General features: G+C 43.9%; 1 protein-coding gene across 4 annotated transcripts in view; it reads right to left on the bottom strand.

The window, feature by feature from the left end:
- Positions 1-27,912, bottom strand: part of MAD1L1 (mitotic arrest deficient 1 like 1) — a 320,009-nt gene that overhangs the window by 132,303 nt on the left and 159,794 nt on the right. For 3 of the 4 annotated variants that reach the window (XM_072349472.1, XM_072349475.1, XM_072349476.1), the window contains 2 exons: positions 22,511-22,599; positions 14,165-14,255 (listed from right to left, as the gene is read on the bottom strand). In XM_072349472.1, coding sequence (XP_072205573.1) covers positions 14,165-14,255; positions 22,511-22,599 — 180 coding nt within the window. Of the gene's footprint in view, positions 1-12,452; positions 12,505-14,164; positions 14,256-22,510; positions 22,600-27,912 lie in introns of those variants that run through there. The other variant, XM_072349477.1, reaches the window with a different exon arrangement.

The raw sequence follows: 27,912 nt of genomic DNA, 5'->3' as shown, positions 1-27,912 counted from the left end.
AAGATGAGGAACAGCCCTGCACTCCCCCCACCCTTCAAGTTTGAGGACACAGAGGTTGAAGTGCCAAAGTCCATTTGAATTTTGTCACCGTAAGACCCCATACTGCTGCATCTTCTAGAGTAGATCCACCCATTGGGAACTGAGACTCCTGGCTCATAATGCTTATTAAATAATTCTGCCCTCTTCCTCATCCATAATCTTGCTATTAACATACATATTAAAGAAAAGCTGAGGAACCACAAACATTTTTAAAGACAAAGCACTCTGTATTAAGTTTTACCAACCTCACGTGTAAATCAGCATGTACAGACTGGTAGCCTACTATATATTATTCATTTATTACATCCATCCAGTGCTTTCTGCAGCAACATGCTATCTGTAACAGGTTCACAGACAGCTCCAAAAGACGACTGCTGTAGATTTCACTTAACTCCTTATCTATCTGCTTTAAATGGATTAAATGACTGTGTCATTAAAATGCTTGAAGTAACACTTTGATCATAAACTCCTCATCATTTTACAGTTATTGAATCTGATCCCTAATTAATGTTATTCTCCCATATTTTTGTCTTCTGTTACCAGCCCGGTTTCCCATCAATCCCAGCTCTTCGATCCCAACGCGGCTGCTCTGTATGCCAGACCACTGCATCCTAACAGCCCTCAGCTGAATCTGCTGATTGCCCAACCCAAAGAAGCAGATGAAGTGAAGGGATTTCATCTGAGGTGGGGTCAGAAGGAGAGAGAAAATAATCCACAAAATACAAACCATGCAAAACACTTCTTACTTATTCACTGTACAGCTGCACGACAGCAATTCTTTTCCAATGTCCCTTCCTTGCAGGGAAGAGAACACCCAGGGCAAAAGGGGGAATTGGCAGTGCATTCTCTCATTCTTTGAAGAAAAAAACTTTTGTTATTTACTCAGAAAAAGAGCGAGAGGGAAAGAAAGCACTGCTGAGGTCAGGGAGGTTTCAGCCACAGAGCACCGCCAGGTTCCACTGGCCTAAGGAAGGACGTGCCAAGCAAAGGATGCCCCAGCACAGCCAGCAGACAAGAGCCACTAAGCACAGTGAGCAGAAAGCTACTGATGACCCTGGAAAAATACGTAGGTCAAGTGAGGAGCAGTCAGTGAAAATGAAGGCAATGTCAAAATGACCCAGTCCGTGAGAAAATGGGGCTGCTAGTAGTCAAGAACAAATGTACAGCAGTCTGCAACAGCTGGCAGACCACAGAGTTCCACTGAAATAATCCCTCCACATTTCAAGTTCCCCTCTAAAGTCAAACTACAATAACAGTGACAGAACATGGTCCTAAATCCAGCTCCTTGCATCTGTTTAGTCCAGACAGACCACAGGAACTTCCTAAAGGTCCACACAGGAGGGCTGCCTGGGGAACTCTCCAAGCATTAAAGTTGGCACTCAACTGGGGCCATGTTCTGCTTTAGATGTTCAGAGCAGTCCTTTTTAAAAGAGAGCATCAGTACCAGGTCTTCACACACATTTTCTCTTTGAGAAGATAAATTTTCTGAAAGACAGCGGACTTATCCAGTCCTATTTGTTTAGGGAAACATATTTTCATCAGGCACAACAGAAAGACAACATCTTAACAGTTCACATCTGGAAGGACTCCATAGTGAAAGTGGCTTTTGTCCTTCAGTAATCAGCATGAGGAAACGAGACGCTCCTTCAAATGCCCAGTCACAGGAGAGCAGAAGTACCAACCAACCAACCAGCAGCACCAGGGAACAGCGTGTCTGTGTCAGCTGTGAACTCCACTGAAGTCACACGAAAGTGTTAAACTGAATGCTGAAAAGACACACATTTGATACGGAATAGGCCTATTATGTCTACTTGCATAGTCCTTGCCAATGCAGAACACTGATGTTAATCATTCTGCGTCCTAATTATCTTACCATTATAGCAATTTCCCTGATGATCATCATTTTTCCCCCCCTTCTGCTGTTGTTCAGTGTTTTTCAGTGATGCAGGCTGCATGGCTTGGACCACCTCTTCACCATCTGAACGCTTCCAAAGAATATACCACAGGCTGGGTTATTATCTCTCTCCATCATTCCCTTGGCTTACCAAGATGTTCTTAGTACTTCTAAACAAAAGGATGCAAAGAGGAGGACACTGCTCTGCTTCTGTCAACTCCTGTGGCTGTGTACTGAAACTGAGAGGATGTGGAACCCTCCCAGATGTCAGTGCTCACCCCTCCTACACTCATCAGGCAAAACAGAGCAGAGCAGCACTGCCCATGGTGCGACAGCAGGGAACAGCATCCTCACCACAGCCCAGCTGGAGCAACACTGCCCTAGTAATTGCAGTAGAGCAAGAATGTATTTATTTTCTTCTTCACACCAGAGAGAAACAGAGGCAAGATTTACCCAGTAGCTTCATCCCTACCCAAAAAGTGATGTACTTTGCAGCACATTTCACAGTGATGAGAGAGAAAGCACAGACAAGCTCCTCGAACCAAGGAAGCAATCAGTTCTTTCTGCCTCATCGACACCATGTACATACAACAACATTTTAATTAACTTCCCCTATCTCTGACAGGCATCCTGGGTCACACACAGAAACCGTCGTTTACTTCCTACCATCACAAAACTTGGGAAACAAAGAAAAGGGAAGAAAAAAAAGAAAAGAGTAGGAATCCAGTCCTCTCTTCTTCCTTTTTATCCATGCAATTCAATTACTTGCCAGACAGCGCTAAAAATTCACTCGAGTAGAATATATTCTGCATTTGCTGTGGAAATCTTCTGGTGATCTTATCTGTTATCAGTTCAAGCTCAAAGCTCAATTGTTGTGGGTTTTTTTCCTGCTGGCACAAGGAGATTTCATGCAGCACCAAAATCCTTTCAGATGGGGAGAATCATGTCCTTACGTGGAATTTACACGAGCAAGAGAGGTTCGTGGATAAACTGAAGCAATATGAAGAAAGGCCATGGGTCAAGCTACTGGATTCTGAGGGCTTTGAGTTAACTGCTCCAAGCAGCAAATTCAACGTTATCTTCATCTGACTGCATCAAGAAATAAATACTTCAGAAGCTGCCTTGCCCAGTAACTAGTTTTCAAGCTATCAGTGCATAAATCGGTAGAAGAGCATCACCTTCAACATTCACACACATCTAAAGGGCTCAGACTCTTTCTGATCCCCTGGAAGCGTGCAAGGAGCATTAAGATGAACAGAATGGCCAAGGAGCTGAGGGAGCAGGGGACAAAAGGGGAGGCTCACGAGGAAGGCATTGGTGAATTGGCCAACAGCTCTGTTTGGGTGGACCTTCAGCATGTTTTCCCTGAGGTGCTCGAGAGAACAGTCCATGCAAAATCCCAAGGTGCACACACGGGCTGCTTTCTGGGTACCAACAGGAGCATCATACTCAGAAGATACCAGAGATTGAGAAAGCAGACAAACCAGAAGACAGTGCACCTTCAATCCTCAAATTACTTGATCCTCAAGATCAGTCTCCACATGCTACCTCAACATGGCCACTACCCAGCAATGAAACCATTCTGCATGTTATACAACCCCTGATCCTTCCTACCACCCAGCTCAAAAGGACCATAATGACAGGGATTTTGTCATCCATCCTCCCTCCCTCCCCATCTAAACTTCTGTGAGCCTTATGAGAAGAGTCTGACAACTGCTATGGCTGCAGGGAACCACCCCAGCCTACACCCCACATCTCTTCCCATCCTGAGCAATCCCTTCCCTATCTGTTTAACCACCTTTATCCTCTGACTGCATTCTAATACTTGTATATAACATATACATCTACATAAAATTAAATCTACTGATGCTGCAATTAAACTTTCATGCTGCCTCACCATAGTTCTATTAATCATAACTGACAGATGTCTAATCATACTTTACCTTGCACACTGATCATACCAGCCTATAAGTGATCCCTGGATCCTAAGGAAATCACCATGAGGCCAGAAACTCTAGCTGTGATGGATCCAGAGGGAAAGCAGATCCACAGCAAGCTTCCCTCACTGAGACCACTCTGCCAAAACTCTTTGCATCCCCTTCCTCATAAAAATGAGAAAATGTCTGTAATTACTATGATTGCAAAGCCTGGTGCATCACACAGAAAGGAAGAGTACATCCACTGGAAAAAGACCAAAAATACATGAGAGGATCTCTGTGGAACCTACCCTTGCTGAGCAGCTTTCATGTTGCTGATTTTTCAAGTTTTTCATCTTACCGGAGCCAGAATCACAATGAAATCCTTTCTCAAAAGCGGTGCCTTTTATTCCAAAAGGTCACAATCTCGACCAAACATCTTCTGTTGTGTTTGACATGCACACTACATTTCGGGGAATTTTTTATTTCATTTTGAATGCCCTGCCAAAAACGCAACGAACAGGCACAGCTTCTGTATTAGTTAAAGTATCTGAGGCTTAAACATTGATCAGGGGAAGCGGCAGCCTTCCTGATGCGCCAACCTCCATGCTTGAGTAGACAGAGAAATGTGACAGATCACCTGGGAATCCTCCCATTGGTATCTAACACAACAGGGCTTTATGGACAGCACCGCTCCTTTGCGGACTGTTGTCAAGTTTCCCTTCTACTATCTGATATAATTCTTCAGGGAAAACTCCTTTTCTTCATGCAATTCTGTTTCCAGGCTCCAGACAGGCAGTAGGTCAGCCTGCTCAAAGGAAAGGGTTGTGGGATATCTGAGATACCAACATCTCACATCCCTGAATCCCCCTTAGCAGAGACCACATTAGGAGAACACGTCTTTCCAAATCACACTGCTCTTTCCATCACAAAGCATCTCCCCATTTTCTCTTGTTTATCTTAACATCATTACTATTGCTTCCCACTCTTCGCCATGGCAGGAAACAGGCGGATTTTTCTTCTCCCCACTGCGATAAATAAATAAATAATTGGCTGAACTCTGACTTCATTTCTTCCCCATAATCTAGGTAAGGCATCCTGGCCTTCTGTCTCTTGGAGACAGCGCAGAGTTTTCTGCATACCAAGTAGCAGAGGAAAAATCCCATGCTGTAACCAGGGTCTTCTTATCAGATGAAGGGAACTGTTGAACAATATCATTGAAAACTTGGACTTTGCACAGACCAGTGGCAAAACGCCAGACTATAACCAAAGTGGCAAAAGCAAGGACAGCACGAAACTGTAACCTACTGTTTTGTTTTCATCACAAATTCAGAAGTAATTGGGTCATCAAACAAAGGCTGAAATGATAAGTAATGAAAAGCTAAAAGCCAAATACGGAGAGAGCTTTAACTGAAGAATATGATGTTTAGTCATAGAAATCCAAGGACACGCACAAAGCTTCAGTAAACAAAACCTTCCCATGCATTATTTTCCCTATCTGGTTCAAAACGACATTGTTTTGTTTCTGTGACATCGCACCAGAATTCAAAGCAGCAGAAGAGCTATAGGAAATGAAGAAAGAACAACTGAAATCTAGATTGTGCCATCAAATGTCTACACAGTGAAAGCAGAAACTTATAAAGGGACAATCACTCTTATTTCCAGAACCTTTACTTTTCCTACGCCGTGTGATAAGTAAGATTGGAGGAGCTAAGAATGCGAAGTCTCCGTTTAAAACAGCCATGCCTGTCTATCCAAGCTGGGTTTTCCCTCACATCCTGATTCTGGGGAACCAGTGTGATGCTGTTCTTGCTGAAGAGTCATCTGTGCTTGGGCTTACTAACATCTTATCTTCTATCATTGGGTGTTCTTGCGGGAGCATTTTATAAATAAAAATACACCTGCACATTTATTTGTAGCTGAAATCACACCTACTATACTACATTAACAGAACAGGGTCTCTGTCATCACGCTTTCTGTCCATGACAGCCATACACAGACAGATCAACCCTGGAATTACTGCTTTGCTGACCCCCTACCACAAAACCAACCCTTGCATAAGTCTGAAAGCCTCAGTTTGTCCTGCAGTAACCGCTCAGACAACAAGGCTCATTTCAAACCAGCTTTCTCCTCCCGCAGCAAGACACAGCTCCCCAGCATTTGCCTCCTGCCACAACCCACACAATCCAACAGCAACTTCCTCCTTGGTCTGGTAGCATCCTCACCTGCATTTGTACTCATCTCCAGTTATTCCAGTCTGGCACAGATGCCCCCTTGCAGAGCTTATGCTGCACATACACTGGAGCAGCAGACTTTTCCAGAAGGCCATTTCCCCTTCCCCAGCTCTCTCCCTGTGCTGCTGCTCAGGTAGCAATGCTCAGTGCAGGGACCTTTTCCCATTTCAGAGCTATTCAAGAAGTCTGGTGTTTGCTCTTCCTCCCCTCTGCTCACCTAATGAGCCGTGCAATGCCACACAACTGCTGATATTTTCAGGGACAGTGTAGAAGAAGTACATTAATGAATTTATTATGGATTTTTTGTGTTAAACGTATTATGCAAATGTTAATCAGTTTCTGCAGAACTTCAAGAAACGTGCTGCATGAAATAAACAATATGGTGTTAGCTCTGACAGTACGATTTAGAATTCCAGTTGTTTAATATTCAATGTGAGAATCACTGAAAATCATTTTAAAGGGTACGTTGGTAAAAGTTCCCTGCACAACTGTGAACCTGTGTGCTCCTGGTCCCCAGTGCTAACAGACATCAGCAAGCCTGTACAGTGCACGACCTTGTTTGACAAGACACCCACTTTGCACATCATATTTATCAGGGCCATTAAGGCCAACAGACAGCTTCTCCTTGAACTACTACAACTTGCTGACATGCTTATGCTTCTCTGATCCCAAGGAACACTTCTAATTCCTATTAATTCTAATAACTACAATGAATTCAGAATTAGCACTCACAAATATTTGCATAGCCTCAGCTAATCCAGTGCCATGTAGTCCTCAAGCCTTGGAGCATAAGTGGCATTGCACTCCTACTGCTTCGTACTGCTTCTACGATGACCTCCCATAGCCCATCCACATGCACAAGATCCAGCATGTGTTCTCCTGCAGCACAAACTGCAGGCACACTGTAGGGGTTGTTCTCTTCCTAGGATTCATTGAGGCAGCACTTTAGCACAGACCCCTAACAGTTCACACAGTAAAGCAGATCAACCATAGCTTAGCCTAACAAGCTCAAGAAACAAAGTGATGGGACAGCAAAAAGAGTTGTGCACCTACTAACCAGCAGAGTACATGCTCAGTGTACATCACTGCCTCACCATGCTGTTTCTCTTGCTACCCATGGTGCCAGACGCACTCAGTCCTGCATTCAGCCACCTGGCTCTGTGCATATTCTCAAGTGCTCCAAGTGTTCCATGCAGGCATCCCAGACCTCTAATTTGTCACAGATGGATGCTCGTGATGTCTAAGCTGTAAGCATGCAATGGGGCATTTAAGTCACAAGGAGACTCCTGAAAGCGTGAAGGCAACAAATAGATTCTCAGCTATTTGCAGCTATGAGACTAAAAATGCTGTTGGGTCAAAAACTAGCACCAACCAAGGCAACAAATGTTCACTACAAGTGTTTTTTTCCTGCTGGTGCTTTGAGCACAACTGCACTGACCCCAGAGTAGCCTGTCAATGCACTCCAGGCAGATACACGCCTTCTTACATCAGTGAAGCTTTGCTGCAGTCTGTCAAGTTCAGAAGATAAAGTGTAAAGGATGAGGCTAGTGCTGATAAAAATCCAGCAGGAATTTGTGGATAAGATCACAGCCTGCTCAGCACCCCCAGCCACTTTCATGCAGTCCCATGAAACTCAATGTTCTGGCTGAATAGGACAAAGTCAGTACACTTACACCACGATGGAACGCAGACCTGAACTTGCACCTCCTGCTTAGCTGGCCTTCCTTCCACTGTGGTTCCTGCTGTACGTTCTTATGTATTCTACCATTAAATCCTGCTGAAGTGCACACAGATCTATCCTATGCCTTGCCAAAAGCAACATCTGACTGAAGAGCTGCAGCAGTGGTGCTGAGCTTGACCATCTGAGGTTTTCAAAGTGGACAAGCTGTGCCTCAGAGGCTAATACAGAAAGCACCAAGATAACCCAAAAGTTCCACAAGCATTTGAGAGGTCAATTAGGAAACCTTGAGAGACTGTGTGCCTTGAAGTTTTATAACAGTGTAAATGATTCATTCATCATTCTTCACTGGTCACATAATGAACAGTTAGATTGCTAAATGACCTCAACTTTGCCTTGGGCTCTTAACTCCAAGCTAGTTACTGCCAGACCGCCAAATTCCTAACTATTAAATTAGCCATTAATGCTTAAAGAGGAGAAATGCTCTCTGTTCACAGGAGATCACCCTGAGGAACCTGCTCTGAGCTCAGCTCCCAGCACTGTTTTGCCATTCCCTCAAAACAGGACCATGAGCTCACTCTGGATTCCCCAGCACCTTCATTATCCACAGACATTTGACCCCTGGAGGATAGTTTAATACAGCAGAGAGCAGCCACTTGCTCTGCCTGCAGAGCCTCCCCTGCTCACAGCCACTGGCTTAAGGGAACCAACATCATGGGTCCACACTGGCTTAGGCAAGCCCATCTAAACAGCCTTAAGCAGACCAATAGAACTGATTCTGCAGACACTCACCTCTGTTTCCTTCAAACAATTTTAACTTGCTCTCTGTAATTCTAACAACTATATCAGATACTCTTCCTAAAAAAAAGAGTCTGCCTGCAAAACTTGCTCATTTCTTATCTCTATGCCATTACAGCTACAACACAAATAGCACTGAAGCAGACAAGTGGTTTATTCTTGAATTTGTGCAAAAATAATCAATTTAAAGCCTGGAAGAAACTAAGATTTAATTTAACCGGATTAAGATCTTAAATTGTAAAATGGTCAATAACAATAGCAAAGGAATAAATAAAGTCAAATTAGCATGAAAAAAAAATACCCCCAAAGTACCTCTTGTGAAATATGTTTTTCTTGGCAACTCCTTTGTGGACACTGTAATGGACAATTTAGTCTCTTCTATTCCAGCAGCAAGATTTAGACTAAATAGCAGCTTCTGACGAGGAAAATTTCTGATGTGTGTTCCCATACAATATAGACCTAAGTAGGCCCAGCCCTAGAGCCCTTCATTACCAAAAGCAGCTTTAGCTGAGGCCGTCTGTAGAGAGCTTTAGGTCACAGAGCAGACCACCTCAGAGCATCCTGATGCTGCACCCAAAGCTGCCCTGTGTGCCAAACCCCCAGCACACAGAGGTTGAGGTGAGCCCAGCTAAAAGAGCTGGCACAGCGGTCTGGCTAGCTTACAGTGCTCAAGGTAAATAAAGCAGCCTAAAAGTACGCTGCTGTGTCTCATACAAAAACATTTCTCTTTTGTTCTTCTTCTATATTAAAAAAAACACTGTATAAAAAAACAGTTCCCCTCCTGCTGTGTAGGGTGGTTTTCAGACAGAAACTCGTAAATAGCTAGTCACTTCTTTCCAAAGCACTTTGAGATAATGGGCAAAATAAGCTATTTCAATATGTACTAAATACATTACTGACTAGCAGATAGGCTAAATACACCAACGACCATGACTACAGGCACTGCTTTCAAAGTTAATCAGTTCCAAGCCCATGACAAACTGTGAGCCTTTCACACAACCAGAAGACCCTCAAGGAATCTCATGAAGTCTCCAGCATCCTCTTACAGTGACTATTTATATTTCCTTCACTTGCATCATCCACAGGTGATGCCTTTTACTCAGAAATCAGCAAAACAAGGAAGACTCCATACACAAAAAGGGAGGAGGCTGCTACCTTGGTTGTCAGACTAAAGAAAATTTTCAGGTCCGAATACATCCCAGTGTAAAAAACTCCTTGTTTTTGTTTTAATCTATACAGATCCACTTATCAGAATCTAACTAGAGCCTCATTTTTCCACCAACCAGCTGTGAACTAATTACAAGGACTTCTAACTAGTCCTGCTCCTGTACCAAGCATATGGTTCCAATTAAGTCAAACTGCAGCTGATTTTAATCAATCTCCCTTAAAGCAGTCAAAGTTGAAGAATCTCTTCTCCTTCAGCTCTAAGAGTAGAGGAGAGCAGGAAAAGCAGGAGAGTAGTATTTGCATAAGGAACACTTCACATCCGCTGGGTTGCCTGTAAACACAAGGCTCTGAGCAGTCAGAAATGCTAATTGTACGCTCTTCACAAGTCTTTCCTCCCACTTCATCCAAAAAGCACTGATTTGATCGGTCCCTTTTGTTCCTGGCCAAGTTGCACGTTACCACCAGCAACTTGGGAAGACCATCCAGATCGTTTCCTACAACTAACAAACCAAACCTCTCACTTGAGATCTCAACAAATCCGCCCACCACAGGCCAAGCAGTTAAAGCAGGTTTTGTTTTCCCAGATTAACGACTCAGCCTATTTTGCTTCATTCAAAAGCAAGACAGTGGGGAAGAGGAGATAAAATTGTTGAGTTAAACCTGCTCTTTTCATGCGCTGTTTGAATCCTTCTGCTGAGCAACCGTTTGGATCTTTGTGCTCAGATAACATCCTGGGTGACAGGGGAGGCACCTCGGCAGGGTGTCATTTCCCTACAGCCCCAGCCTTCCTTGTGCTTCTGTAATCTGAGGTTTTTATTAGCAGTAAAGACCTGAGCAGTGAGTAATATCCATGCTAAAGTCTTTATACCAGTGAAGGAAAATCAATGCAGCCCACGGCTCGGTGTCAGGAGCCAAGGGGTTTTGGAAGAGGGGGTGTGTGGAAGTAGAGAGCACCTTCAGCTGTAATTCATGTTGTCCCCACACAAGCAAAGAATACAAAGAGATGTCAGATGTTATATACACAGCTGCAGACAGCTATCGGTAGCTTTGTTTCTTTATTTGCTAATACTGAGCTCCAGAAGTGTGAATCATACACCTATCTAATGCAGAACTGCCTTTCCACGTGCCCTCTGGGTGCTGTGCCCAGCCCCGCAGGTCACAGAACAGCCCACAGCTACCCAGCAACTATAGTGGAGATGAGCAAAAGCCATGTGCTTTTGTCCTGAGACACAGCAGGATGTAACGAGGCAGCAAATATCTCTGAAACCATCTTTCATCCCCACACATCAATACAGTCAAGCCCTGATGTTTCTGTCCAGAAGAACATTAGGTGTATCCCTCAGATCTCATTGATCACACGTGGCTTTCTGAGCTCAGACAGACTTCAGTCCAGTGTCAAGCAGTCAAAGCCCTGGTTCTAAATCCCGTCTCTTCTAAATTCACAACCTCAATACATCCCTCTCATGCATCTTTCATTCAGTACATACAGTTCCAGAAAGTTGAAGTTTTCTACTACAGAAAGATTTGTTCGGAATCATCTTCCTTCTACTTTGCTTAATGTCACCCCCAACACTCACACCTTTATTTAGTTTGGTAGCATAATGCAATGGAAAGCAGAGCACAAGGTCCCACGCTGCAGCAAGTGAGGGTTTGCTCAAGCACAACAGCCATGTGCATAGAAATAAAGGGAAGAAGCTGCTTACTTTCACATAGTGATGTCCATAGAGATGCCTTCACCTCCACTGCCAGCCCTTACATGAGGTCTGGGAGGGGGCACATCCTGGTTCCACCCTTCTGTCACTCAGCAGCATTACTTACACCTGAGCCCCCCTGGGCCAGCCCTGCCTTCCCACCAGGTGCTCAATCAGTGCTTCAGGCCAGGACTCGGCGTTCCCACTACAAGTCCCTTGCTTTTCACATGTTCATAATTACAGCCATTTTTCTCTTTCAGAACAGTTTCCTTATGACCTCTGCATCTGAAGTTTGTCTCTTTCTTTTTTCCCCCTCCCTTTGTGATAAAGGGAAGTTATCTTAACCCCATCATTTCCCAGCGATTTCTTACAGAGATGGGAATAGATATCAAACTTAGAAAAATCTCAGTGACCTTCTGAGCGTGCGATAACATTTCCAGCATATTTCTCCCAGCGCTGATAGAAGAAAGGAACAAGCACAGCCTCCCAAAAAAGACCTGGGGTTCACTCTCAGCTTGGCCTACCGAGATATTTTATACTCCAAGTAAATGACAACAAAATGGGAATGCTGATGCTTTCTCCCCTGAGTAGTTCTGAGATCTTCACCATTCAGGTGGGCACAAACTGATCAACGCTGACACTTGAGCATTTGGTTTATATATTCCTGATCTCTTCTCTGCTCCTCTGAAGCTGCTGCTTTTGGCAACCACCTCTCAGATACAAGTGGGAAGCCAAGGAAGAGCATCTTGTTCTCAGTCTATAACCACAACCACTTCATTTTTATACCATAGAAGCTCAACTATTGAAACAGTAGCTGATGCTGATCTCTACTAATGATCAGAAAGCAGACAATTAGCAAAACCACACTGAAGGCTTCAGATTTCCCACTTTGAAAGTAAGCCTTAAAAACTTGATGTTCTAGCATCCACTCTGCTCACAAAGAAGCGAAGTGCTTCTACCAGGATCTCAGTGACACCAAACAAAGCATCAGTGGAAAGATTAAAAGCCGTATGCAGAAAGAAGCAGCAAACTCACCCAACTGGGGAATGGGCTCTCCAGCTACACAGCATTCCTTCCCAAGAGGCAGCCCAGGTCCAAAAGGTGCTCCCCCTTAGTAGCTGGCCCATATATGAGCCCGGTGGAGGGTCTATACTCTGGGCTCCACCCCTTCTGACCACCTGGAGAGCACAGCTGCAAACTGACCCAGGATCTCTTGGCCAGCAACACCCCTTCACCAGGTGCTCAATCACTAGTTCAAGCTGTCCCTTAACAGTTAACCTACAAAATCTTAAAAACAGCTTCAGCAAATAAAGCAGAATGTCTCTTGACATCAAGAAAAGGAGGAATTTCTCCGGTCAGGCCTTCCTGGCAAGCCAACAGCCATTGTAAGACAACAATGGTAGATTAAATGTGACTTGAGTGCGTTGTAACCCACACCGAAACCAAAGCTGCTGCTATGTATTTTGGAGACCTGAGCATCCAAACACCAGCCCCAAGCTTTCATCTCCTGATGACTGAAACCCAATTAAAGGAGAACCAAGTGACAGGTTTCACACTAAACATGGCTCAGCAGAGATGCTCAGCAGCTCTTAGCTCCCTGTTTTATCAAAGCTGTCACTTCCCCTGTCTCTAAGAATTGGTAATAAAAAAAAATGTGATTCGCCTCTAATGGGTGTCAGGATCAAATCAATGATCTGTCTGAAATGGGAGTAATTTCAAAACTACAAGTTCTTGTTTTTTTTTTCTTTTTACCACAAACCAATTTACACAAAAATAGGGGCAAAAAGAGAGAAAAGAAAGAAAAATTAAGAGAATGAAATGCTACAATGCTGAGTTGTTCAGCATATCAGAGAGAACAGCGGGGAGAGATAACACTGTTTATAGCAGGATGGGCTTTGATTAAACTAACATGTTCAGGTTCTTGTTCTTTCCAGCACCTTTTGACAGAAAATGCCATAAAAGCTGGAAGCAACTCTCATGGCCCTTTCCTCACACAGGAAAGCTGTTACCAGAATGGGAGCAGCCTGGACAGACAGTCACACAGTTGCTGCAGGCTCCCTTGCCTTCCCTTTCAGGAAGGTAAGACTTCACTGACCCAGCCAGAATGAAAAACTGAACACCTGCCATACAGAACAGCTCCTACCGCATCAAAAGGTAAAACGTCCGCAGCAGCACAGCAAAACAAACACATCTTTTCATCCTTCAGACTCCATAACCCCTCTCTGTTCTCTGGTAATATTGCTGTCTTTTCAACAGCACTGATGCTTATGGGTTTGAAAAACTGATATCTAATGAGGCCACAAACTGGTGGTCTCCATCTCCATCCCTGGGAACAGCAGTGGAGTCTCCAGTACAGATGGATCTCCAATTTGCACAACTCCCTGCTGTTCAGCCCTGTGTATAAGCTGCTGCTTGGCACCAAATGAAGTTGTGAACTGATGACTTAAGGTAACGGTGGTACTTAACATAGAGCAGCTTTTAAGGCTTTCTTGAAGAAAAAGAAGAGGTTCTAGACAAACATATTGAAAAAGACAACTGCACTTGTGTGACTGGATCCAACACCAACAGGATTCCAGGACACTCAGATAAAGGTACATTGGTGCAGTTTGCAGAGTCCTCCTATAAACACATTGCACAAGCTGAGGGAAATCAACTTGCATGCTGTACAGCTCAATCTGGCACAGTTGTTAGAACAGCAATGGATGGTACCACACTCTCCAGCCACACCGAACTTCCCATTTTCCTACCTGCATAGTTAGCTTCTCCAGTTTCATTTCCAGAGATCTGTTCTGCTCTTCCAGCTTGCCGCGTTCAGCTTCCAGCTCCTCAATCTTCAGCCTGGAGGGGAAAGGAAAGACAGTAAACACTGTGTCCTTGCCCAGTCCCTCCACAAATAGGCAAGTTAAAAGATGAAATCACACACAGTGGCAGATGATTCCTGTGTTCAGCATCACAGAGCTGCACTGCTGACACAGTTCAAACTTACCACTAAAAGATCCAAGTTCGCATGATTAAAATAAAATCCCAGAAGTGTTTTTGTCAAAATACCCAACTTGAACATAAAGCAAATTCAACCCAGCTACGTCCTGACCCACAGAACGAGTCAAGATGATCATGTTCAATAACCACCAACAGCTGAAATCTCCATGCATGTGTCAGATCTCTTTTTGATCTGATTTATACTTTTGGCCTTTGCAGCGCTCCTTGGCAGTAAGTTCCAAAATTTAATTATGTGCTGTATGAAAAATTAGTTCATTTTGTTTTATACTTCACATGTGATTATTTCACTGAACGCCTGTTACTTCTGCTGTGAGAAGCTGTGAATAATTGTCCCATCCTCCCCACTCTGAACTACTTTACAGATCTCCCCTTTCGCTTCCTGAGGAATCTCACTTCACTCTTTCCCCACATTAAAGGCTTTCCATATTTCTGCCCATCCTTGCTGCTCCTCGGTTTTATACAGACTTCTTGCTATGAGAAGAGCTAGATCTACAAACAGCACTCAGATGTATTCAGTAGTGTGAGGCTGTTTTCTTCCCAACTCATAACCCGATTCTATCTGTATTCTTAACTTTATATTTTCAGAAAACTGCTCACAATAATGTAGGGCCCCTTTCTTGAGCAATAACAGCTCATTGAGGGCCCTCTGTTGAACAAGTCAAAGTAAAGGTGGTTTTTCTGATGCGGATGGTTTTTACATTTATTAACATTCAACTTTACATCCCATTTTATCAAATACTATAAGATCCTTCTGAACTACCAGCAGCCTGATGATAAGCAGCATCATTTCATATTACGTCAAACTGTCTCCTCGCTACTCACAAATCTCTTCTTTGTGCTGGAAAATTCTCAACACAAAGCATTCCAGGATCTCATGGAAAACCCTCCAAACTGTGAAAAATGAACATTTATTCTTTGCTTTTCTATCTTATATAACTTTGCATGACATAAATTGATGGAAGAAAAGCATATCAAGCTTTCCAAACCATAAAGATATTATCGCTGACTCAGGAAATCCTAAAGACATTACACTATGGGTTAGGAGAGCCTTGTGGCAAAGTACCCAAGTAGTTCTGCCATACATGCCGGGGCATCCAGAAATGGCCACCAGCGCAGGCAGTACAGTGGGGCAGCCAGCCCTCTGCGGGGTTAATTCTTATTAATCCAACAAAAAACCTTCTTTCTTATTTCATTTGAGTTTCTTTGAGACCTTTGGCTCAAAGCTTTTTGAAAGGTCAAATATGTTGTATCAACAATATCAGCTTTAGCCAAACGGTGGTTCAGCTCTCCAGAAAACTCTATTAAACTTGTTACGCAGGAGAAACTATTACAAAATGTTCAATATAACACTTCTGTTTGCATTTCAGAGTACATGAAATTCAACACTCTGAGAATCCAGCTTCCTCATTTCAACCTCTTGCGATTAAACGTGCATTTAATACCTATTAACATTGATCCCTGCATCCAATTTTCATGTGATGCTTTTCCAGTATATATATATTTTTTACCCTGTCTTTCTTGATAATGTGCACTTTTAAGTTATCTAAATTAAGCTGAAAACCTTTGCACCGTGACAATAAACAATATGTCCATCTGCCATCATCCACAAGTTATGCAACAGAACTTTCAGGTGCAAGTGAGGAGTCATCTCCCCTAGAAACAAGGCAGGAGAAGGAAACGTTGCAAACCCTTCCTTAAAAGCCAGCTGATCCACATGTTCAGCGCAGAAATGTCTTCGTTATAAATATGCAGCTTCAATTGCTTAAATTATTTGTAAGCCTGACCCCTGCTGGTAACTTTCAGATAGCATAAAGGATCGGTGTTTTCTCTCTTGGACGCCTCTAAGACACAGACAAGCAGCTTTTAGAGTTGTTGAAGCCATTCAAAAGATCATCAATAATTTCCAGAAGAGATGCTAAGCTCGCAGGGATGGAGGATGCTGAAGAAGCGGGAGACTGAAAAGGTTGGAAAAACTGGAAATTCAAAATGGAATTAATGCTGTTAATGGCGTGTTACTAAATGGACTGCTGAGCAGAGCGCGAGGACAGCAATGCTCTTCAGTGAGGAAGAACATCAAAGCAGCTCCTGAAAGGTCAGAGGCGGACACAGGACTCCCATCAGAGCCTTCTTCATACTGCACAGGTTGACTTTTTATTTAGAACAAATTTTCCCCATCCAGCCCCCAAACAAGCTGTGGTGCTGCTGTCTGCCTGCACATCACTCTGCACACAGCTCAGGCCCTTATCTAAAAACCATTCACAGTCATTGCCAGAAAACACTTGTGAAGGACCTGAGGGACAAGCAAGGAGTGACAAAGGAAGGTTTAAGCAGTTACATTTCTAAATATTTCCCCTGCAGTTTTAAGATGCATTCATTCCATCCTGCCCTTTCTATCTGCCCAGGTGGGCAGCAGGCTGCCCCACAGCACAGCAGGCCGCAGCTCAGCCCCACTCACCTGCAGAGCCAAGGCTCTGGGTGGGCTGGGAACACTGCTGGAACCTCTTTGTGCCAGAGAGGTTTTCAAGACTCACTAGTGCTTTCACAACTTAGCCCTCTTCTAACCTATTTTTAACAGTGTTAAGTGTCCTGGATCTGCAGTGGGAGAGCATTAAGAGCTGCTAGGAAACAGTTCATGCTGTTCTAGCTTTGCTTTACAAGCCCCGGGGAACGCTCCCCAATGGATGGCAAAGAGAGAGGAACAAGGGAAATCCTATCTATATATAAACACAGTGAAGCATTTGCAGCTGTTGGTTAAGATACAGCAGTTAAATATTGAGAAATATTTACATGCTTGGCACCAGAGTTTTTCTTTTAAGTGAATTCAGGTACAGGGCCAACCACACACTGCTTCTGGATACTCCAGCATCCAGGCAGGCAGCCTCACTCTGCATGCACCTCGCATGCTCTCTATCGAGGGACGTCTGCAGGAAGATCAGTGATGCTATTTTATCACCAATTTGCATGCCTCCACTTGTCACACCTGGGAGTTACTTTCAGGTGGGCAGAACAATCCAAGCTACATTCATGTGAGAAGAACACAATGCGGAGTACAGAAACAGCGGGGTACAGCATAACCATCTATCAACTTAATGTCTGTCCAAGAACGAATGCCAGCGCCCACTTAAAGGCAGCCTTGTGGCATTAGGGAGGAAGAAACAGTTACTTTCCAAAACATTGACACCTTTCTCGACTTCAGGGATACAGGGAAAATCATCATTTGTAAAATTTACCAACTTATTCTCTTGAAAATACCTAAGCTGTGAAAAAGATCTCCTCATATTTCTTGAAGACTTTTCCTGCTTGAAATGCAGATAACCCAGAAGCAAAGGTTCCAAAGGCAGCCATCTCCTCAGCCTTTTGCAAGATCAGATTTAGTGCAATACAGATAAACTGGTATTTGCTCAGACTTGCAGATTTTCTCCCTTCCCGAAAACTGTGCTTTATATCGCCTCCACTGCACGTTTCACTGTCCCAAATTAGAAAACTGAACACAAAAAACACACTGTGGCTTCAGGTCTGATGAAATGACACTTGTGAGAGAATCAGGAGACGTCACGTTATGCGTGCTCAGTCTGCCTAGTGAGCAAGGCCAGGCTGTTTGTTCTAGGAAGAAGCAAGTAAGTAAATAAATAAATAGACAGAAAGAAGAAGAAGAAGGTAAGCTGTATGATTTCTCAACAGCATCCATGCATTTCTGAACATCCCATTCAGTCCGGGTGCCAACCACTGACAACTCACCACTGCCACTCCTCCACTGTCTATTTGTTTTTAACGCTCATAGATGTGGCACACGATTGCCTGTAGCATAACATGGGTATCGCCAAGGAGGACATGTCTCACAGAGGCCCCATCTGTGAAGAGGACATGGCCATGTGGAAATGCTATTGCTGAACAAGAAACTACTGAATGGAGCAGAAAATATATGTGTTGGGAAGGCGCTATTAAGGGATCCAGATGGCATTGAGATGGTGTTAGGAACAGAGCAGACAGAATTCCAGCAAGTGTGACTAATAGGCATTGGCAAGAACATGAATTTCTTTTGAATTACTGTAACTCTACCCAGCCACTATATCCACAGAAAACATTTAGGATTTACTGGGGTTGTAGTTTGACAGCAGAGAGAAAAAGTTCAGATTTGTTCCAGCTGAAAAGGTCCTTCAGCTGTTGCTGCTAAAGTCTTTGGTGAAGTTCTTCTTTAAATAGACTTCTTTTATGTACAGCTTCTGAAATGTTAGTTCCCGCACAGCTATCATCTTCCCTCTAAAAGGTGTTAATGCCCAAATGCTCCGTGCTTTGCTATACCCCACAGTACACGAGCTCAACAATTTGACCACTTTTTCCTTTCGTAAGACCTGCGGAATATAAACAAATGGAATTTCAGAGGGAGCAGCAAGAAGTGTGAGGAATGACAGCATTAGCACCGGCTTTTATGGCCTCTTCAGAAACAATGATGCTGGGAGAGAGTTTCACATTTCGAGTTATAAAAGGTCTGACGAAAGAGCACTTTGTTCTCCAGAGGAGGAGGAAAAACTGATGAAGTCTTTCAAGCCTCTTGCTGAAAATTTACTTTCCATACTAAAGAAAAAAATGAGACAAAAGTATTTTTTTAAAAGCTCTCATTCACTCACAAGAGGTGAATGCAGATTCAAAGGATTGATAGGGATTTATTCTTTTTTTTTTCCTCCCTTTACGCCTCTCCTTTTGTTTTCAGAACTTAGCTCCTAACCACAGGGTATATACGGAAATGCCTGAAGCTCACAGCCCTGCTCTGCAGACTCCTCTTGCTGCTTCTCCTGGTTTTCCTCCCTTTTTCACGTCCCTCCATGACAGCAGCTAACTGGAGTGGCTGGGCCCAGTCCAGAAGAGCAGCCACATCGTGCTGTAGGTTAATGAGCTTTCAAAGACCACAGTAAACTACAGAAATAGAAATAGCTCTGTCCTAAGCTGTGGGATTTCTTTCCCCACTAACCAATTTGCAAAGTTTGTACACTTCTTCCCCATTTTCTGCCAGAACTAATTTCTGGCAACAGTCTGTAGATGAAAGGAGGAGCAGTGGAGCTCATGTTGCCAGCTTCAACTTAGCAGCCATGTACAACTGACTAAACACTTCTGGCCCGATGACACAGCAGGTGGGCATGCACAGCAGACCCAATCCCTACGCACAGTGATCTCTCTTATCCAAAGTCTTTCAGTTCTTCCACCACAGCTACCCAGCTGGTGTTCCAGGGGACACATCCAGCCATGCCACATGAAGGGCTCTGACGTGGATCATGAAGAATTATTCCTCAACCCCAAGCATGGGGGGAAGACAGTGAGTTATCATGTGCTGCTTTGACAAGGAGCCTCTTCTATGAAACACAAGCTTGACCCAGGTTCATGTCCAGTGCCCAGAAAATGCCAGAAAACACAAAATAAGGCTGAACCACAACCTTTGACTGCTCAAGGCTAGGACCATAAACAAAAAGCTTTCATTTGGTGTTGGTCCTACTATGCAGAGAAGCATGCGTGCTGCTGGATGGAGCGTATCAGAGTCTGAAGAGAGTGTAGCCAAAACATGGCTAAAAGAGCAAGCACTGGCTTACCAGCTTGTGAGCAAAGACTGCTCCAGCTCCAAGAGAACATTTTTTCAGTCATTTGCTGTTAGAAACCAAGAGCTGAGCAATGAAAAGAGTGATTAAAAACAAACAAATGCATGCTTTTTTTCGAACAGCTTTGTAGCTAAATGACTAGCATCAGGGCTGGGGACAAGTATTTAAATCAGCTCGTCTACTGTAACAGCTAAACACAATTCATTAAAAAGCAACAGCAAAAAAGAGCAGGGAATTAGATCCAGGGACTGTGGTCTCTGTGCACCCATAGCCCCAGGAGCACTGAAATGGGAAAAGCAAGACAAAGTATCAGTGCAAAACCACTCCAGAAGCTCAGCTGCTTTGATTAAACAGCCTTCAGTGTACGGCTCAGGACTGGAAAATAGCTCCACATCATTAATGGCTTTGCTGGGAATAGGCTTGTCTTTCTGTCATACTTTGTAAGGAAGCTTTGACACAATTTCATGAAAGGAGGGGAGAGATGAGATTAGTATCAAAGAAATTCTTTTAAAACAAAAGGAGAGAGTGAAAAACATGACCTAGAGGGCTTGAGGGCTACACATGAGCAAACTCTAACACCACGACACCATAATGAGTGGGTAATTGTGAGTTCCACTTGTGCCTGCTCGGGAAATAGATTTTAATTCAGAACAAAGCCAGACATCTCCATTCTCTCTGCCAAGAGCCTCCAGCAACACGAAACAGCCCTGGACCACGTGGCAATCCGGCTGCTCCCCACTACACACACTGTCCCTGAAGCTGCTCCATTAATAGATGGCAAAAAATGCTGTTCAGTGAAGATAAACACTGAGTAATGAGCCTTCGAGGGGGAAACAAAGAGACTGAATGTCTCCTCCATGAAAGGGTGCTGCAGCCCATAGCAGCCCAGGGGAGGAGAGACCAAGGAGATGCTTTAGAAACATTCTGAAAACCTTCAGCTCCCAGAAGACAGCAAGCAGGATGCTGGCTTCACTGATAGAGAGGCACAAAATTAATCAGGAACGATGGGTTCAATGCAGCTGCGGAGGTGCTGAATACTTCTGCAACAGTATAAACATCAGAGGGGCTGCTGCACCTCACAGGGAAAACATGAATGAGCTCAGGTTAAATAAACATCCACAATAAGCAAAAGTAGGTGGAGAGGGGTTTACTATGTTGAGAAAGGAAAGTTAGAGCATACTATCCTCTACCAGAACTCACATGCACGATAGAATTAAAAAAGGGAGAGGCATGCCTTGGGCCTTCAAAACCATTACACCACCTTGAGGGAACTATACTCCAGGAGTGAGTCCCTGTGATTAGGTTTATAGCCTTAAAATGTATTGGAAGAGCTTAGCCGAACATGTGTTATTTTCCAATACCTTCCCTCTGCTATGGAACTGGGCTTTCAAAGCCATAAAACAAGCTCCAGAGGCAAGGCACAAGAGCAAAGTCATAACACGCAGGCCAGTAATTTCTGCTTTCTGCAAGATTCTGCTTGCTGCAAAAAACCCACTTTCAGTCCTAAGAGGCAGTAACACTTTATAGTGATGGAGCTGAAAATATAAAAGAATTAAGAAGTGAAACTCCAGCCAAAGTCTTACATCAGCTGAGAATAAAAAACTCCGCCTGTCAAGATCTGATTTGCTCAGCTTAAATAAAAGGAACTTTATTAAACATTCAGAAACAGATGAACTTTTCTATGCTCAGTATTTATTGTTGTCACCTGGTTTAGAATGGAAGCTGTAAATGCTTTAATAAATACATGGAAAGGTTGTCTGGCTTCCCGGTAGCTTTTGTTAACACTCGTGTATCCTCTGCTGAAATGCTGTTTTGTAACTTCTCTTTCACTGAATAACAACAGGTACCCCTCTGCCATCTGCAGCAATGCACCAGGGGAAACAGTCCTCTTTTATATCCAGTGCTACATGCACATCAGTACTACAAAAGCTCAGTTCTAAACCTCTTTACATACATGCCAACGGATCCTACGTATACAGTCCACATTTGGTCAACATAAGAAAAAGAACAACAGTGCTCTTTCCACAGGGAAGGAAGTCAATAAAGGGAACAGCAATATAGGAGCCAGTCTTATTAAGCCAGTCTTATGAGTGCAGGAGACCCCAAATAGATTAAAAGGGAAGATCCTGACTCTCAAAACATTAAAAAAATAAAGCTTGTAAAGTATGTAAATGCAGGAAAAATCAGGGGCTGAGGCTTTCTGCTAACGCTTCACAGCTTTCTTATGTCCACAAAAACAGATAGGAAAGTAAGAAGTGTGCTCAGGAAAAGGAATACCATTTCAGAAATAGAAGGAGAACATGTTCTAATCAATGCTACTTCGCTGCTCCTTGAATAAGAGTGCCTACGTACACAGCATGGCAATGTAGCGTGATGAGGTCTCTTATCTGGTGCTCCACCACAGGACAGCAGTAACATTAGCTGACAGTGAAACTAGCCTGGATCTTCTCTTTAGTTCCACTGAAAGCTGAGGAACCTTCCCAGCTTTCCCCTTGTTTTGCTCACCTCAGTGTGTCAACCTCCTCCTTGGTGATGAAGGTACTCTGCTCTGCGGTGCACTCTCGAGACTTCAGGACCTTCATCTCCACCTCCAGCTGCAGAAGAGAAAAGGTCTGAGTTACCCAGTGCTAATGGGAGAACAGAGACATGAGAAGAGCAAAGGAGGAAGGAACCGTGACATCTTGCACAGGTCAGACCCGTCTCAGGATACTGACACCTCCTCAGGCATTTAATGCCACAACCTCAGTTAACCTCTCTCCACCCCAGGCTCCCTTTTGTCTTCCCCAACATTTTGTCGGAGGCAGATGAGGCACAAAAAGTTGACTGCTTTCTACCTAGAGCTTCTGTTTCTGTTTTAGAGATTTCCCTGACCCATCCTTAATGCATAATTGGATGCAGAAAATTATTAGTGTGGTATTAGGAGCTATCTGGTACCCAAGATTAAGTATTGACAGTTCAACCTCATTTAGCATCAATTCCTCCCGTAAAGAAACCAACCACAGGATTATGCTGTCTCGTCCAGGACAAGGCTGACACACACACACTGAATGGAAAACACCAGGGAATATTTCCAGCACTTTCCAATATACATTTCTAGCTCAAGTTGCTCAGGTAGGTCTGGTGGAACAAAGAAGCAATTAAAAGTACTTTGTGCCTTTGGATTTCTTTGGGAAAAACTCACAAGAAAATACTTCAAAATTCACAAACATGAAAACTTCTCACCCAGACTCAACCATTCCCAGGTTCTTTGGCTGTGCCCCTAATCCAGCTATCAAGACAAGGCACAGATGATTAAACCACGTTACTTCTTTCCAGACCTCTCAGGAAGCAACTCATCACAAACTGTAAGCACAAAAAGTACTCGAAGGACACACAACTTCTATCCCAGCACCCCCTCCCAGCTTAGCTCTCCTCATTCAGTGTTTGGAGCTCCTTGTCCTCTCTGTCTTTTGCAGCCGATAACTAATTCCCCCCATAAATCTATGAACAAACGCCATATTTATGTCATGCAGAAGGAAAACAATAAGCAATTCAGCCCTAATTAGGGCTCAGTATCAGAAAAATAATCCCCTTGAACAGCACTGATTGGAATGGTAGAGAAAAATCACACTGGAAAGGTGAACTCTGTGCAACAGAAGCCAGTTAACAGAAATTCCCCAGTTTCACAACTACTGCTCAGCCAGAACTGAAATCTTGACACTGGAAGGGCCTCTTTGCCCTTCCATATTTGCCAGGAAAGGCAGACAGAACATGGCAGCACTGTTAGCAAGAAAAAGCAGGAAGGGGATGGCTGCATTGCTCTCCCTCCCCTTTCTGAGGGCACAGCAGTGGAGCATTGGAGGAGGTGGAGCTGAGTTTTTGGCCAGATTTCTCTCTGGCAGCCCAAAGCCCTGCATTCTCCCTTCCCTGTCAAAAGGCATCCCCCAAAAAAAGGGAAAAAAAAATAAAGCAAGGCCCACCTGCATCATCAGGCTGTACAAATGTTAATGTATATTAGCTGCCTGATAAGATTATCACAGCCAGAAATGCTTCCTTCAATTTTCTGATTACCGAGCTTATCTCTCCCAGCGCAGCCCATCACAGATGGCTGAGGATAAAGCAAGCTCTCCAGATAGTTCAGGAATGTGAATAAAAGGTACCGGGATGAGGAGCAGCCTTCAATTCCACCCTGCTTCTAGCAGGAAAGCACTCATCATATCTCTTGGTTCCCACGTCTGCTGAGGGCTGGATGTGCCTGCTATTTGAGTTTGCTGCTGCTTTTGGACTGCATGCAGACAGCATTTGAAGATGGAGGGGCTGGTAAATATGTTATTTATCGCATGCTAAGCGGGCTCAGCCTTGAGTCCAAGTGCCACCTGCTCACAAACACGAGCAGATAAATCACCGCTGCCTTGCAGGTAGATGGGGGTGGGAAGGGCCAGTGAGATGCTGCAGCTGTGAGAGGGGGTCACCTGTGTTTGCTGCACAGAGAGGAAAAATGGAGTGCAAATGGGGAAGGGATATGGGAGAGTGAATGCACACAAGTTGAAGTGAGTGCTGCAGTGAAAAGCATCAGTGCAGGAACGCCTTGCTTGCAATAGAGCGGTGACAAACCCATGCCAGGTACACTCCATAGCAGCACAGTAAGATTCTGCTGGGTTTGTCAGAGTGAGGAGGGAAGGGCACAAGGTATGTAATGCATTTGAAGCCATTTCTGTGCCCCCCAAACTCTCATGGACCAAAACTAGTGGGCTGTAAACTTGATATCCCTGGGAGAGGTTGGCACAGCTCTAACGTCATGGCACCAACCAGCCCTGGCAGGGCAGTGCTGCACGGCACTGATTGGAGCTGCTGGAGAGACTTGAGAGTTCAGATCAAGGCACAACTTTGTGCCATTGTGAATTACTGACATGAAAATCTCATGAGTCTTTTATGAAAAGAAGAAAGAAAAAGAAAAAAAAAAACAAAACAGAACAGTTAAGGTATTAAATATTCCATTTAAGAAAACCACCCAACAAAACCCTGTTGCTTGTTTCTTTCAGTTGTTGGAGTTTCAGTAAGGAAAATGTCCCTGCCAGCCAATCTCACAGAGAATATTAAAAACGTTATTTATGTCTCTTTCAGGGCAAAAAGGAAGTTGGTCGAGATAAGCTGAAGCAGCTTCTTGTTGGCATCCAATTCTGCTTTTCTGAAGGCAGCGGAGCACAAGCAAAGAGGTCCTCGCAGAATAAGGATGAAGAGAACAGGAAAGAGAGCAAAGGATGAGGAATCTGTTGATTGAGCCTTCCTTGTGTGCAGCTGCACCTGCCTGACATGAAGCAGTACACTCTGTGCAGCCCATGGGCAGCGCTGGCAATAGCCTGGCATTGCACTGCATCCCCAGGCACACAGGTCTGATGGTCTGCAGCTGAGACAGAAAGCAGAGAAGAAGCAGGCAGAAAAGCAGCAAAACTGAAGGAGGAAATAAGCAGCATGAAGGCAGTACGAGCACAAAGCCATGCTCTGTGTGATCTTCAGCTCTGCCCGTTCACTTGTCCTCTTGCTACAAGTGCTAAAGAACAGCCCAAAGAATGGATCCGAAATGGAACAGCCTCTTGTTTTTTGCTGCCTACTTCCCAGCACATTGCTTGTGCTCTATCAGTTTCTAGTCCTGATCTCTCTTGTTTCCCAGCCATGCCTTCTGCAGCCTTTTCCCACTTCTTGGACTAATTCAGTCTTTCTGTCAAACTCCTCCAGTTTTTATCAATTATTCTTTGCAACTGGCTGAGCTAAATTTACTACAACAAATACATTAAGTTGGTAGAAATATTTCCCAGTAGAGAGGTGGAAAGGCGGCTTAAATTCCTGCTCATTGCTGTATTTCCCCATTTATTACCAAACGACCCAGGTCAGCTTCAACCCTTTAGCTCCTGTAGGCAGCACAGAGCAAAGGGAGAACACGCTGTATCATAATACTGCTTTGCATCTCTTAGGCTGAAAACTGCACAAGAGGGACCTGCAGCCCTTCAGAGCCTCGGGGTTAACATCACCCACGATCAGCCCCAGTAACTGCTCCATTACACAGAATCTAGCAGTGTTCTAAAATGAAGCCAAACTTGGGTTGTTGTTTTGTTATTTTTCATTATAAAAAGCCTTAAAAAAATCCAAGTTATCCAAGGTTTTCGTGACAACAGAAAGGGCAGAATAACGAGTGGTGTCCGAGTCCATGACTCGTGAATAATACACATAAACAGGTGCTTAACATTTTGCCCATGCAATGTTCTCTTCTCAGAACACACTAGAGCCTCTTGCTCTCAACCTAATTTGATAGCATTTATCCAGTACCTTTTCTCCTCTCTTACTTCACGAGTGTGAATTTCAGCCTAGCTTCATTACTGTCAAATGAAAACGATCCGGGCACTTCTAGTATATAGCATAATTTCAGTATGACCACATACGCAAACAGCCCAAAAGGTCAAATGCAAATATTTCATCCAAAATAAACACTGTCGTGCCTGTTTACCATCTGAGAAGGATAGGAAAGAAAAGCACGGATTTTCATCTAGTTGCTTAATTAAATGGAGTCTCTTTCCTTCTTTCAGCCTCACTTCCCAACCTGCCTGGACAGGACTTCAAGATGGCGGCTCTCCTCCAAGTGTTAATGACATAGCAAACACCCACAGCACTGCAAAAAAACGTGTTCTCTTCCGTATGAATTATTTCAAGATCTTTGAGATGACAGGAGGGATATAAAGTTACAGATTCACCCCCTGACAGCTGGAAGAAACAGAACTTTATTTCGGAGATCAGTTTTGTCGGGGATATATATGGCATTTGTTACTGCTGACCCCCCAGCATGTACTCTGAGTCTCCTCAACACCACAGACCCACTGTTCCTCCCACTTGACTCCAGCAAGCCTCAGTGTTGGTAAAGACAAGCGTTTCCAAAGCATCCCACTCACCCACTGCCCACAATCTTCTTCCAATGGGATTTATTACAGATAGAAGCTTCTAAATTAAAACAGGCACCCTCATAAAACGTGTTTACGGACTTGTGAATATTGGAACATGCTGCCCAAAATAACGACCAAATCCCAGTTCAGGTGCCACGTTTTAAGCAGTGAAATTCATAAAGGATTCGATCTAAAGTCCTTCAGCTCATTGCTAAAGTCAGGATTTGTCCGATGAAGAAAAAAGGGCCAGTTCATTTTCTCACATCGTGTACATGTATTTCATAGAACACATGCTGGAAACATATAGCCATTATTTGAATAATGAGTGCATTTTAGTGAGGGGCTGATACAGCAATCTTATCCTGATGAAGTGTGTCTGCACGTCATTCAGCATTCTTGGAGCTGTAAAAAGCAGGAAATGCTGAATCCATTATAAATGTCTAAAGGTTTAGTTAACAATGGGCTGATGCAACATCCTTTGAAAGGCCTCCCTCAGCAAAAGAGCTGATTTTAAAAGGCAGAGATAAATAGGCACTGAATTGCACGGAGCCAGCATGGAAAGGTGAATTGAGAGGTTCTGTTTGACTACAAGTCTCAACACAATTTAGCAAGCTATTTAAATACATAAATATTTAAGTGTACGAAAACCAAGCAGATTTGGAAATGGGTGCTAAAACAGACAAGAGCAGAGAAATAGGGCCCTAAGTGTGACCCATATGCTGTGGTTGGAACACAGGCACATGCTGGTTCCACGGGAACCCACAACCAGTCACCGCAGCAATGGGACTTGCCTTCTCTCCATAGGATGCACAAGCACTAAGGAAGTTGTTTACCTCTCTTCCCACAGACGAACACAACAAGCTTGGTGACCTCCTGATGTCTACAGACTCACAAACAAGACGTCAGGACAGAAATCCAATGTACATTGGATGGTGAGCTTAATTTGGGTGTCCGGCAATGCTACAAGGCAGTAAAACACCATGCTGAGCGCTTCCA

This window comes from Excalfactoria chinensis, chromosome 14 (genome assembly GCF_039878825.1).
Source record: "Excalfactoria chinensis isolate bCotChi1 chromosome 14, bCotChi1.hap2, whole genome shotgun sequence".
NCBI lineage: Eukaryota > Metazoa > Chordata > Aves > Galliformes > Phasianidae > Excalfactoria > Excalfactoria chinensis.
The sequence above is the reverse complement of the archived record's forward strand: the minus strand, read 5'-3'. Positions and strand labels throughout refer to the sequence as shown.